Source organism: Mustelus asterias, chromosome 30 (assembly GCF_964213995.1).
Source record: "Mustelus asterias chromosome 30, sMusAst1.hap1.1, whole genome shotgun sequence".
Classification (NCBI taxonomy): domain Eukaryota; kingdom Metazoa; phylum Chordata; class Chondrichthyes; order Carcharhiniformes; family Triakidae; genus Mustelus; species Mustelus asterias.
In genome coordinates this window covers 6,371,294-6,385,742 of record NC_135830.1, presented here as the reverse complement: position 1 = coordinate 6,385,742, position 14,449 = coordinate 6,371,294, and the positions used below count along the sequence as shown (strand labels likewise).

Sequence of the window (14,449 nt, the reverse complement as noted above, 5' to 3'; positions counted from 1 at the left end):
ACAAAGAGTTTTACTGACAGATGTTGACGACAGGAGGAGGTTTCAGTCTGTCTGAAACCCAATCTGCATTGTCACAAAGCCCGCACTCTGATTGGCTGGAGGACCAGTGTCCTTCCGGTCCTCCAATTCCTCCCATTGGTCAATACCCCTCATGAAGACAGTGGTGCAGCGGAAGTGAGTGGGAGACACTTTGACCCCGGGTCGCTATCAGTTGTTGGCCAATGGGAAACGCTATCCCCCGCACATGCGCAGCACTTCTCTCGGTTAATCATGCGCAGTCCCACACGGCGAATAGAGCGATTTCCTCAGCGCGGGGGATTGTGGGAGCTGCGGCCGCCATTACTCAGCCGGAGCCCAGTCTCCAACCACCTGGGACTGCGATGGATAGGATGGGGAGGAGGCGAAGTGACCCCATCCGGACATAATGTACATCTGGGTAGTCACTGGAATTGATAGCGACGCCGCCTTAGCAAAATTCAGGTGTAAAAATTTAGACACCTGGGTGACATATTGGGGAGTGGAATAGCTCAATGTGAAACTGAACCCCAGAGTCAGCAGCGTCCTTGGGGGAAAACTGGGGAAAAATAAGGAGGATGGTCAAAATAATTAGGCTTACAATTGATAGGCAGATGTTTAAAGTTTGTAATTTGATTAGATTAGATTCATTATTGCCGCATGTATTAGTAGACAGTGAGAAGTATTGTTTCTTGTACGTTTTACTGACAAAGAGAAGGAAAGAGGAGGGTGCAGAATGGAGTATTACAGTCATAGATCGGATATAGAGAAAGATCAAATTAATGTGGGGTAGTTCCACTCAAAAGTTTGATGACCGCAGGGAAGAAGCTGTTCTTGATTTGGTTGTACATGTCCTCAGATCTTTATATCTTTTTCCCAATGGAAGAAGGTGGCAGAAAGAATGTCCAGGGTGCGTGGGGTCCTTGATTACGCTGGCTGCTTTTCTAAGACAGTGGGAAATGTAGACAGAGTCAATGGATAGGAGGCTGGTTTGCATGATGGATTGGGTCATTCATGAACCTTTGTAGTTTCTTGTGGTCTTGGACAGAGCAGGAGCAATATCAAGTTGTGATACAACCAGAAGGAATGCTTTCCAGAAAGGGGGGAGAATGTTATGTGACAACCAGAATATCAGTTTCAAATTTCTATCCTGTGCTTACATTCATTGCTTTGATAGATGTTTTTATTTACAAGGGATTAGAATGGAAAGATTTTCAGTCAGAAATATCTTGGTTCATTTGGACACGACTATCATCAGCGATCAAATGTCAGAGGAACACTGATGCCCTGTTCAAAAAGATTTCAATCATCAGTGCGAATGGAAAAGTTGTGTGATGCATGGATTCGAGTTACTGAATGGACTCCTTCTGCGCCGTAATGACTCAATGAGTGAAAATATATAACATAGCTTCAGTGCTACATTATAAAACGAGAATTAATAATAAACGTACTTTGTTACAGAACCATAAATATTATACCAAATCTACAATATAACAACACAAGGCATATCTCTGTCCTATATTAATTTATTGTCCTTTTAAATGCCAGCCATCACCTGGGGAAATCAGCCCTTTAATTGTGAACATTAGGAAAGGGACCTTTTAGCCAGACAAATCAATGAGTCAAGCTGAGGGAGCAAAGGATGTCAATGTCTTTAAGAGAAAGAGAAACCTGGGCCAACCTTTCCAGAGTCTGCAGCCTCCCTGGATTCACTCCGTTTCCCTTCAGTTGCTGCAAGTCCCCAATTTCCCCCAGAATGAGAAAAGAACTGGAAAGGGAGAGAAAAGAAAGTGTTTTACTCACAGATGTTGAAGACAGAAGGAAGTTTGAGTCTGTCTGAAGCTCAATCTTCATTCAGAGTGAGAGCAGCAGCAGCTTTGCTGGGCAGGAATGAACAGCCGAACAAGCTCATTGTCCACTTCCGCATTCAGACAATGGGGGAGCTCTGATTGGCTGGAGGACCAGAGAACTTCCGGTCCTCCAACTTTCCATTGGCCAACACCTCAGCATACAGGTCAAATGGTTGGCTCCCCCCGCACATGCGCATCTTCCCCTCTCCCTTGGACATGCGCAGTCCCGGGCCGAGGGAGGGGGCGATCATGACGCGGCTTCTCGCTCTGGCCGGAGCCGTCAGCCGGTTGATTGGAAACCGTGGCTGGAAGAGGTGGAGGGGGAGGGGGAACAATGGGTGGGGGCGGGGCTCCCGGGTCCGCGCGCCCGGGCCTGAGCACTGGAACCCGGAGACGTCATCGCGGAGCAGAATGATTCCTATTGGCTGATTTAGGCAGAGCTCTCTTATGGACGTCACAATGCGGAAGTTGTCCAAACTCCCTCTTCTGGGCAACATCTGGGAGGAAATCAATGTTTCCCCCTTTCCATTTCTTTTCTCATTCTGGGGGAAATTGGGGACTTGCAGCAACTGAAGGGAAAGGAAGTGAATCCAGGGAGGCTGCAGACTCTGGAAAGGTGACAGATGAAGACCGGATTCAGGAACAGGACGAGGCCCAGGTATATTTTTGTTTCTCTCTCAAAGACATTGACATCTTTTAGTTCCCTCAGTTTATCTGGCGAATAGGGGAGCCTCTTACCCAATGTTCACAATTCAGTTTTCCCAGAAGAGGGCTAACATTTAAATGAACTGTAAATTTGTATGGGAGAGAGATATGTTATTTATGATCCCATATTTTTTGACTTGAAATATACAGCAGTGTGGCTGCTTTATCAATTTCCAGTGATGCAGAGATTACAACATAGAAGGAAATGCATTTGGCAACTTAAATCCATGCTGACTCTCCGTGGTAGCCATGATGTGGAGATGCCGGCATTGGACTGGGTTGGGCATAGTAAGAAGTCTCACAACACCAGGTTAAAGTCCATCAGGTGAGTGACCTGAGGAAGGAGCAGTGCTCCAAAAGCTCGTGATTCCAAATAAACCTGTTGGACTTTAACCTAGTGTTGTGAGACTTACTGTACTCTCTGTGGAGCAATTTGGTCAGTTCCATTCCCTTGAGCTCCACGTCACATTGGAATGGATGAGAGTTCCAGATGAAGTGAGACTGGGGTGGAGTCGGGCGATGTCACTGAGATGGGAATAGGCGGTTTTGATGATGATGTGGATATGTGGTTGGAAGCTCATCTTGGGGTGAAATATTTCACCATGGTTGTGAACAGTTTGGTTCAGCCTCAGACAGTTACCAGGAAGATAGAGTTGCTGGTGAGGGAGTGGAGTTTGTAGTGGGGACTGAAGACAATGGGTTCAGTCTTCCCAGTGTTTGTATGAAAGAAGTTTCAGTTCTTTTAGTACTGGATTTCAGACAAGTCAGGATTGTGTGCGAGTTGTGGGGGGAGAAACTCGGAGGTGATGGCGTTCACATCTACCTGCTACCTTGGTCCTTCTAGGTGGTGGAGGTTGAGGATTTGGGAGATTCTGTCAAAGTTCTCATTGAGTTCTAGATGTATAAAATCCCTCTCCTTCACCCCGGCCCCTTCTACTTCTCTCTGTCTCCACTCGAGACCAGGTGCCAGATTTCCTTTCTTGACAGACATCAGCATAACACTTGGGTTTTTATGATAAGGACGGCAGATTTCCTTCCCTAAAGTGAACTTTAGGGGTTTTCTAACAATCGCGGTCATCAGTAAAAAAATTTTTATTCAAGATATTTTGTGTTGAATTCATATTCCAGCATCTGCCATGGCGGGATTCGAAGCCGGGTCCCCAGAACATGAGCTGAGTCTCTGGATTAATAGTCTAGCGACAATATCACTGGGTCATCGACTCGCCAGTGTGATCTCCTGGACTCGTTTCGATCGCCTCAGGGGGTCGGAGAGGAATTTCCCAGATTTGTTTTCCCCATATTGGCCCTGGGGTTTTCACTCTGGGTTTTCGCCTCTCCCTGGAGATCACATGGTCTGGAATGGGGGGGTGGGGGTGAGTTAATAGGTTGTGATGAACAAAGCATCGTAGCTGTGAGGGACAGCTCGGTGGATAGGATATTGGTATGTAGATAGGCTGGAAAATTGGGCGGGGATCCTGGATTCAGGATTCAATCCTGGACCGGGGAGCGGCGCGGGCTTGGAGGGCCGAAGGGCCTATTCCTGTGCTGTATTGTTCTTTGTTCTTTGTTCTTTGATAATCCAGCAGCTTTCCTCTGTGTGGGTTTCCTCCAGATGCTCTGGTTTTCTCCCACAGTCCAGAGATGTGCAGATTAAGTGGGTTAGCCATTTCCCTTCGTGTCCCAAGACATGTAGGTTAGATGGATTAGCCATGGTAAATGTGTGAGGGTATGGGGATAGGGTGGGGGAGAGGCTCTGGGTAAGATACTATGTGAGAGAATTGGTGCGACCCATGGGTTGAATGTCCTCCTTCTGCACTGTAGAGACTCTATGATAATGTTGGAAAATGTGAAACAGTTCATTTTGGAAGGGAGAGCAGGGGAGTATTATTTAAATGGGGAAAAGACTGTAAAGCTGCAACACAACAGGACTTGGGGGACTTCTGCACAAAACACAGAAACCCAGCACACAGGTGCAGTTGGTAATCAGGAAGCCTAATAGAATGTTGGCCCTTATTTCAAGTAAAGTAAAGTTTATTTATTTGTCACAAGTAGGCTTACATTAACAATGCAATGATGTTACTGTGAAAATCCACTAGTCGCCACACTCCGGCGCCTGTTCAGGTACACTGAGGGAGAATTTAGCATGACCAGTTCACCTAACCTGCACATCTTTGGACTGTGGGAGGAAACCGGAGCACCCGGAGGAAACCCACGCAGAACCGGGGAGAATGTGCAAACTCCACACAGACAGTGACCCAAGCCAGGAATTGAACCCGAGTCTCTGGCGCTGTGAAGCAGCAGTGCTAACTGCAGTGCCACTGTGGTTGGAGTATATGAGTAGGGAAGTCTTGCTGCAACTGTACAAGGTACTGGCGAGACCATATCTGGAGGACTGTGAGCAGTTTTGGTCTCCTTATTTCAGGAAAAATATTATTTCATTGGAGGCAGTTTACAGTAGATTCACTTGGATTATCCCCGTTATGGAGGGATTGTTTTATGAGGAAAGTTTAAACAGGTTGGGCCTCTCCTCATTGGAATTTAGAAGAATGAGAGGTGATCTCATTGAAGCATATTGGATTCTTAAGGGACTTGACAAGGTAAATGCTGAGCGGATGTTTCCTCTCATGGGAGAGTCTGGGACCAGAGGGCACAGTCTCAGAATAAAAGGTGCCAATTTAAGACTGAGATCAGGAGCAATTTCTTCTCCCAGAGGGTTGAGAGTCTTTGCAAGTCCGTGCCACAGAGAGCTGTGGGGGCAAAGCCCTTGTGTATATTTTTGATCAATAAGGAAATCAAGGGTTACGGGAAAAGGGCAAGAAAGTGGACATGAGGAATGTCAGATCAGCCATGATCCTATTGAATGGGTGACATTCAATCCCTTCCCTGCAGGACATCAGTGAATCACTTGGGTTTTTAATGACACTCCAGAATTTTCATGGTCACTTTTTCCTAGTGCCGGCCCCAGAAATTACCAGATTCATTCCGCTCAATTTCACAACCTGCCTTTGTGTTTTTGTGGGTTCTCTCTCACATTTTTTTTCTTTTAAATTCAGTGTCACAGAGTTTTAGAAGCGGAGGATTTGCAGTCAGGACTCTTCGAACAAACATCACATCAGGATCTGACGGAGCTGCCCAGTTAACGGTAACTTGATTATCATTCGGATTTTAAACATTGAAGGAAAAAGCATTGTTCACAGTAGATGAAACTGTTCTCTGTGTGGACGCAGCTTCAGTTGATCATCTGGCCTCAGGAGCTACAAATATAAACATCCCGGGGAGGAACCATGGAAGAGTGAGGACAGTGATGAGGGATTCAGTTACCTGTCTGAGCTGGAAGCTCATCATGCACCGGGGAGAGGCCGTTCACCGGCTCTGTGTATTGGACTGATTTCACTCCATCAGCCAATCTGTTGTCTCACTGACATATTCACACTGGGGGGAGATTGTTCAAACGCTGCAGAGATGGAAAGGGATTCATTCAGTCATCCCACCATATGACACACAAACGTGTTCACACTTGAGTGATTTTGTTAATTGCCCAGATTACGAGAAGAGCTGTAAAAGTTCCAGGGAAGTGATATCCTATCAACTTGTCCACACTGACGAGAGACCGTTCAGGTGCTCTCACTTTAGGACTGAGTTCAGGCGATTATCTCACCTCGCAGTACACCAGCAGATTCACACTGGGGAGAGGTTATTCCTCTGCTCTGACTCAGTTGAAAAAAATTACAAGTAAATCACTATTTGCTATAGACCAAAGAAAGATACTTTATTAGAAGAGTAAGGGTCACAAGGTAAAACAAGCCAAGTTCCAGAATATTAAACATCCAGTCCAGTTATAGAGATTATAAACATCAACAGAAACAAACCCAAACTATCAGAATGAACAGAGTTCAGGCTTGGATGTCATTAACAGCAGCAACAGCAGCAGAATCCAATCCCAATAATCACTGCTGAACTCGCCGGTGTGTCAGCCAATTAGATGATCGATTGTATCCTTCTCACATGTGGAACGGGAGTCTGGTCTCTCCCCAGTGTGAACTCGCTGGTGTGTCCGCAGGTTGGATGAATTACTGAATCCTTTCCCACACTGAGAGCAGGTGAATGGTCTCTCTCCGGTGTGAACCCGCTGATGTATCTGCAGGTGGGATGACTGAGTGAATGTTTTCCCACAATAGGAGCAGGTGAATGGTCTCTCCCCAGTGTGCAATCGTCGGTGTCTCTGCAGATTTGATGCATAAGGGAAACGCTTCCCACACTCAGGGCAGATGAACGGCCTCTCCCCAGTGTGAACTCGCTGATGTATCAGCAGATAGGATGAATCAGTGAATCCCTTCCCACACTCGGAGCAGCTGAACAGTCTCTCCCTGCTGTGAATTCGCTGGTGTCTCTGCAGGTTGGATGAATTACTGAATCCTTTCCCACACTCAGGGCAGATGAATGGCCTCTCCCCGGTGTGAACTCGCTCGTGTGTCTGCAGGTGGGATAACTGAGTGAATCCCTTCCCACACTCTGAACACGTGAACCATTTCTCCCCGGTGTGACCTCGCTGGTGCATCAGCAAGTTGGATGATTCACTGAATCTCTTCCCACAATCGGAGCAGGTGAATGGCTTCTCCCCGCTGTGAACTCGCTTGTGTGTCTCCAGGTGGGATGAACTTGTGAATCCTTTCCCGCACTCGGGGCAGGTGAATGGCCACTCCCCTGTGTGAACTCGTTTGTGTGTCTGCAGGGAGGATGAATGAGCAAATCCCTTCCCACACTCCAAACAAATGAACGGCCTCTCCCCAGTGTGATTACATCGATGAGTTTCCAGTTGGTGTGAGAAATTGAATCCTTTACCACAGTCTCCACATTTCCACGGCTTCTCCATGGTGCTGGTGTCCATGTGTCTCTCCCAGTTTGACAGTCAGCTAAAGCCTCATCCACAACAAAACACCCGAACGGTCTCACCCCAATGTGACTGGTGCTGTCTTTTCAAGATGTGTTCTTGCTTTTCCAATCACATTTATGGTTGAAATCTCTTGAAGCAGAAGAACAGACAAATATTTCTCTTTGTAGATGCCAAAGGCGGATGTTGTCCAGGTCCCGATGAATGGAGTTAATCTGTCAGATCACCATGAGTGTTTGTTTTGAGATTTCTGTCTGGAAATCCTCTTCTGATATCCTGTAACACGAATTTCCAAAATTCATCACTGTCAGTGCAACTTAGAAATTCAGAAAAGACAATTCCAGTTTTTATAGAAAATTCTTTACTTTTCCCCACTATTCTTACCCTGCTATATCCCACTATACACCCTCCCAATTCTCCTAAAGGTGCCAATTCATGTTGGTTAATGAATCCATGCTCATCACTTCCTGTTCAAATGTGTGTAATATGCAGCACTCATTACTTGGTTGGAGATATGGTGGGTGCAGCGAGTGATCATGATCTGGAACTGGGTGCCCACGGATCTTGTGGCAGTGAAAACAATTAAAGATTTCAAACTGAAATTGGATGCGCACTTGAAGGAAATATTCTTGCAGGAGAATGGGTAGATGGAGGGGCAATGGGTCTGACTGGATTGCTCTATGAGAAGTTGATATTGTCTCCTTCTCTATCGGAATAACAATGCCTGGAAGTATATTAACATAGTTACAATATTCTATTACAAGACTAGAATCATAGAATCCCTACAGTGCAGAAGGAGGCCATTCAGCCCATCCAGTCTGCACCAACCACAATCCCACCCAGGCCCTATTCCTGTAACCCCATTTACTGGCCCTGCTATTACCACTGACACTAAGGTCAATTTTACCACGGCCAATCATTGGATGAACCTGTGTTGAAGATATTAAAAAGGCCATGTGTTTAACACAAAGTCAATTTATTTGACTATTATCCACAATATTAACACCTATAAATGGACTGTTGTTTATTAACAGCAATGGAAACAGACCCATTCGAACATAATAATTAAGAACAGAAGGAGGCCACTCGGCCCCTCAAGCCTGTTCCGCCATTCAATAGGATCGTGGCTGATCTGATTGTAACCTCAACCCAACATTCCTGCCCACTACCCTCACCAATAATCTTCCATCTCCTTGTTAATCAGGAGACCACCTTGCTCTTCTTCAAAATATTCCAAGATTCTTCTTCCTCGGCCTTTTGAGGAAGAGAGTTCCAAAGATCCATGATCCTCTGAGAGAAAACACTTCTCCCTATCTCTGTCTGAAACACATTTTTAAACAGTGTCTCCTTGTTCAAGATTCTCCCACAAGAAAAAAAAATCCTTTCCACATCAACCCAGTCAATAGCCCTCAGAAACGTAAAAGGTTTCAATCAAGGCCCCTCTTACTCTTCTAAACTCCAGTGGCTACAAGCCCAGATTCTCCAATCTTTCCTCATAAGACAACCTGCCAATTTCTGGTATTAGTCTGGTAGACATTCTCTGAACTGCTTCCAATGCATTTACATTTTCCTTAAATAAGGAGTTCAATACTTTAACAACACTCCAGATGTGGTCTCACCAGTGTCCTGTATGACTGAAACATAAACTCACTCCTTTTGTAACCAATTTCCTCACAATAAACAATGACATTCTATTAACTTTCCTCATTACTTGCTGTACCTGCATTCCAGCCTTTTGTGATTCATGTATTTGGACACCTCTGAATCTCAGAGCTCTGCAATCTCTCACCATTTAATGTTTTTTTTTAAATTTGGCAGGAATTCCTGCCAAAATTGATAATTCCACATTTGCCCACGTTATACTCCATTTGCCAAATCTTTGCCCACTAGCTGAACTTATCTACATCCCTTTGTAGCCTCCTTACATCCTCTTCACAACTTACTTTTCTACCTTTGTGTCCTCAGCAAATTTAGCGACCATGCTTGCATCCAAGTCATTTATATAAATTGTTAAAAGTAGAGGTTCCAGTTCTGATCGCTTTGGCACACCACTCGTCACATCCTGCCAACCAGATAAAGATCCATGTGTTGCCAACTCTGTTTCCCGTTAGCTCGCCAATCTTCTTTCCATGCCATATTACCCCCACACTGTGAGATTCTATTTTCCACATTAAGCTTTGATGTGGCAGATTATGAAATGCATTTTGCAAATCAAAGTACAGTACATTCACCTTTGCTGCCCCATTATCCAATATATAAAGTCACCATCTCCCAGATGTCCCCTTGAGAGGGAGAGCTCACTGGTGGTCACTTAACCTGAGGATCATAAATTCATTAGATATAGGAGCAGAATTAGACCATTTGGCCAATCGAGTCTATTCCGCCATTCGATCATGGCTGATAAGCTCCTCATCCCCATTTTCCTGCCTTCTCCCCACAACCCTTCAACCCCATTACCAATTAAAAATCTGTCTAACTCCTCCTTAAATTTACTCACTGTCCCAGCATCCACCACCCTTTGGGACAGCGAATTCCACAGATTCACAACCCTTTGGGAGAAGCAGTTTCTCCTCAACTCTGTTTTAACTTTGCTGCCCCTTATCCTAAGGCTATGACCTCTCATCCTAGAATGCCCCTTGGTTGGCACGAGAATTGAAACTGTGCTGTTGGTGTCGCTGTGCATCACAAACCAGCCACCCGGCCAACTGAGCGAACCGACCCCCTTTATCCAAAGTATATGTGACTCCTTCAAAGAACTCCAATAAATAGGTTGAATATGATTTCCCTTTCTCAAACCGTGCTGACTCCTTATGTCTGAATTTTTCTCATTCTCATGATATCTTTAATAAAGCTTTAATATTTTCCCTACATCAGGTTTTAGATTAAGTGGCCTTTAGTTTCCTTTTTGCCTCCCTCCTTTTTTGAATAAAGGAGTTACATTTGCTACTTTGCAATCTACTGGAATCTTCCTCAAATCTCGCGACTTTTAGATAATTAAAACGGTGCTATTTCCTTCCATGTTCAAAATTCTCTGCTGTTCAGGTTACGATACATTGTGCAATTCCATCCAATCCTGATCTGATGTTTTGTGCAAGTTTCCTGACCCCAAATCCACCCCTTCTAAGACCAATTATATCAACACCTATAACAGAGCTGGAGTCACTTTACAATTCAGCAGAAACAGACCCAAAGGTACATGGTTCAGTCTGAACACGAAAACAACAAAATCCAATCACAACAGTTACTTGTGAACTCGCTGGTGTCTCAGCAGATTGGATGACTGACTGAATCCCTTTCCACACTTGGAACAAGTGAATGGCTTCTCCCCGGTGTGAATTCGCTGGTGTGTCAGCAGAGTGGATGAGTGAGCAAATCCATTCCCACATTGGGAGCAGGTGAACGGTCTCTCCCCAGTGTGAGTGCGCTGGTGTACAGTGAGTTGAGATGATTGCTTGAACCCAGTCCCACAGTGAGAGCACCTGAATGGTTTCTCATCAGTGTGAACACGTTGATGGTAATGCAGATTTACAGAATTTTTAAAGCATTTCCCACAGTCTGGACATTTAAAAGGTCTCATCAGTGTGAATCCACTGGTGTGTGAAGAGGGTGGCTGACTGAGCAAATCTCTTCCCACACTGGGAGCAAGTGAATGGCCTCTCCCCAGTGTGAATTCGCTGGTGTAATGCGAGGTTGGAAGACTGAGTGAATCCCTTCCCACACTGGGACCAGGTGAACGGCCTTTCCCCAGTGTGGATTCGCTGATGTTTCAGCAGATGGGATGAGGCACTAAATCCTTTCCCACACTGGGAGCAGTTGAATGGTCTCTCTTCAGTGTGAGTTCTCTGGTGTATATGTAAGCTGTTTGACTGAGTGAATCCCCTCCCACACTGGGAGCAGGTGAATGGTCTCTCCCCACTGTGACTGCGCCAATGAATCTCCAGCTGGGAAGGGTAATCGAATCCCTTCCCACAGTCCCCACATTTCCACAGCTTCTCCCTGTTGCGACTGCAATTATGTTCCGAAAGGCTGGATGATTGGTTAAAGTCTTGTCCACACACAGAACACGTGTACAGTTTCTCTTCACTGTGAACGGTGCTATTTCCTTCCATGTTCAAAACACAATGATATTCAGGTTACAATAAATTGGCTAACTCCATCAGGTTTTGATATATTTGGTTTCAGTTTCCCAACTGCAAATCCTCCTCTTCTAAACCCTGTGAAATTGATTTAAAACAGAAAAAAGGAAGTGAGAGAGAACCCACAAAAACACAAAGGCAGTTTGTGAAATTGAGCTGAATGAATCTGGTCATTTGTGGGGCTGGCACTCGGAAAAAGTGATCATGAAAACTGCTGGATTGTCATAAAAACCCAGCGGGTTCACTGATATCCTTCAGGGCAGGAAATCTGCCACACGGTCTGGACACAAGACTCTGGACACAGAGAGAGAAGACAGAGAGAAGTAGGAGAGGTCAGGGTGAAGGAGAGGGATTTTGTACATTGACAACTCAATTAGAACTTTGACAGAAAGTTTCCCAAACCCTCAACCTCCACCCACCTAGAAGGACCAGGGTAGCAACTAGATGGGAACACCATCACCTTCAAGTTCCCCTCCAACTCACACACCACCCTGACTTGTCTGACGTCCAGTACTAAAAGAACAGAAATTTCTTTCATATAAACATTGGGAAGACTGAACCCATTGTCTTCAGTCCCCACTACAAACTCCACTCCCTCGCCAGCAACTCTCTCCCTCTTCCTGGCAACTGTCTGAGGCTGAAGCAAACTGTTCACAACCATGGTAAAATATTTCACCCCAAGTTGAGCTTCCAGCCACATTGCCACATCATCATCAAGACCGCCTATTTCCACCTCAGTGCCATTGGTCAACTCTACTCCAGTCTCAGCTCCTTTGGAACTCTCATCCATTCCATTGTGATGTGAAACACAGGGGAATGGGGATACAGAGAGGGAATGGGACTGACTGAATTGCTCCACAGAGAGTTGGCATGGATCTGAGTTGCCTATTCTATGTTGTAACGTTTCCATCACTGAAAATAGATAATGTTGATATACTGCTATATATTTTAAGACAAGAAATAGGGAATCGTAAATAACATAGTATATACCATGTAACTACATTAAACACATCTCTCTCCCATACAAATTTACTGTTCATTAAAATGTTAGCCCTCTCCTGAGAAAACTCCCCCTTGAATTATGAACATTGGGTAAGAGGCCATCCTATTAGCCAGATATATAAACATGTCAAAGTGAGGGAGCTAAAGGATGTCAATGTCTTGTGAGAGAAAGAAAAAGATACCTGGGCCTAATCTTGCTCCTAATTCCGATGTTCGTCTATAACGTTTTCAGAGTCTGCAGTCTCCCTGGATTCACTTCCTTTCCCATCAGTTGCTGCAAGTCCCCAATTTCCCCCAGAATGAGAAAGGAAATGGAAAGGGAGAAACATTGATTTCCTCCCAGATGTTGCCCTCTTTTTAGGTCAAACCAAATAAACAAACTCAGATTAAGTCAGGCCAAAGTAAAGGAGGCAGCTCCCCAAAAGGAGGGGGAACAGTAAGTTTCACTCTGAACCTCATTGGCCAACTTCCGCATTGTGACGTCACAATGGAACCTCGCGTGAATTAGCCAATAAGAATAAGTCTGCTCCGCGGTGACGTCCTGTGGTTTCAGTGCGCAGGCCCGGGCGCGCGGACACGGGAGCCCCGCCCCCACCCATTCCCCTCCTCCTGCACCTCCTCCAGCCAAGGTTTCCAGGCAACCGGCTGGCGGCTCCGGCCAGAGCGAGAAGCCGCTCGGTGATCTCCCCCTCCCCCCTCTCTCTACGGCGGCTGCGGCTCCAAAAAGAGATCGAGAGCGACCACTGGCGGCAGCCGCACTGCGCCTGCTCCGGACAGCTCGGCTCAGCAGCGCTCTCTGCGCCTGCTCCGGACAGCTCAACTCAGCAGCGCTCTCTGCGCCTGCGCGCTGGTCTGCCAGCTGAGGGAGTGGGGGAGGGGACTTTGCAAAATCTCTTCCCATCATTTTCTTCCAAGTCCCGCAGTTTGATTTGAAACAGAACAGCTTCTGTTTGTAGCTTCACCACAGACTCAAACTTCACCACAGACTCCAACTTCACCACAGACTCAAACTTCACACACAGACTCAAACTTCACACACAGATTCAAACTTCACCACAGACTCAAACTTCACACACAGACTCAAACTTCACCACAGACTCAAACTTCACCACAGACTCAAACTTCACACAGACTCAAACTTCACCACAGACTCAAACTTCACACACAGACTCAAACTTCACCACAGACTCAAACTTCACACACAGACTCAAACTTCACCACAGACTCAAACTTCACACGCAGACTCAAACTTCACACACAGACTCAAACTTCACCACAGACTCAAACTTCACACACAGACTCAAACTTCACCACAGACTCAAACTTCACACACAGACTCAAACTTCACCACAGACTCAAACTTCACACACAGACTCAAACTTCACACACAGACTCAAACTTCACCACAGACTCAAACTTCACACACAGACTCAAACTTCACCACAGACTCAAACTTCACACACAGACTCAAACCTCCTCCTCTGGACAACATCTGTGAGCAAAACACTTTCTTTCCCCCCCTGGGAAATACAGAGAGTTGTGGACTCTGGAACTGGAATTAGAGCCAAATATACTGAGGGGGGAATGTTTGTGATTTTGTGGAACCTGTTTTTATTGTCTGAGCGTTTTAAAGTTTAATTTATCCTGTCTATTCAAATACTGTTTCTTAATGCATGATTCAGTGATGTTAATTTTAGATTAATTTTTAAAGTAAAAATTTTTTAAAATGAAACATTGTCTTTGTTTATTCCATTGGGATTTGTGGGAATTTGTTTATTATAAGGTGACCATGAGGATCGTAACAACATTGATATGTTTGGTGTTGGTGCATATGATGTGGAGATGCCGGT

General features: G+C 45.4%; 1 protein-coding gene across 1 annotated transcript in view; it reads right to left on the bottom strand.

The window, feature by feature from the left end:
* Window positions 1–6,330: 6,330 nt before the first annotated feature.
* The window catches only part of LOC144480721 (uncharacterized), a 61,982-nt gene continuing 53,863 nt past the window's right edge, over window positions 6,331–14,449 (bottom strand). Inside the window, 3 exon segments of the mRNA XM_078200312.1 lie at window positions 6,331–7,044; window positions 10,715–11,036; window positions 11,038–11,402. Coding sequence (XP_078056438.1) covers window positions 6,541–7,044; window positions 10,715–11,036; window positions 11,038–11,402 — 1,191 coding nt within the window. The 3' untranslated portion in view covers window positions 6,331–6,540.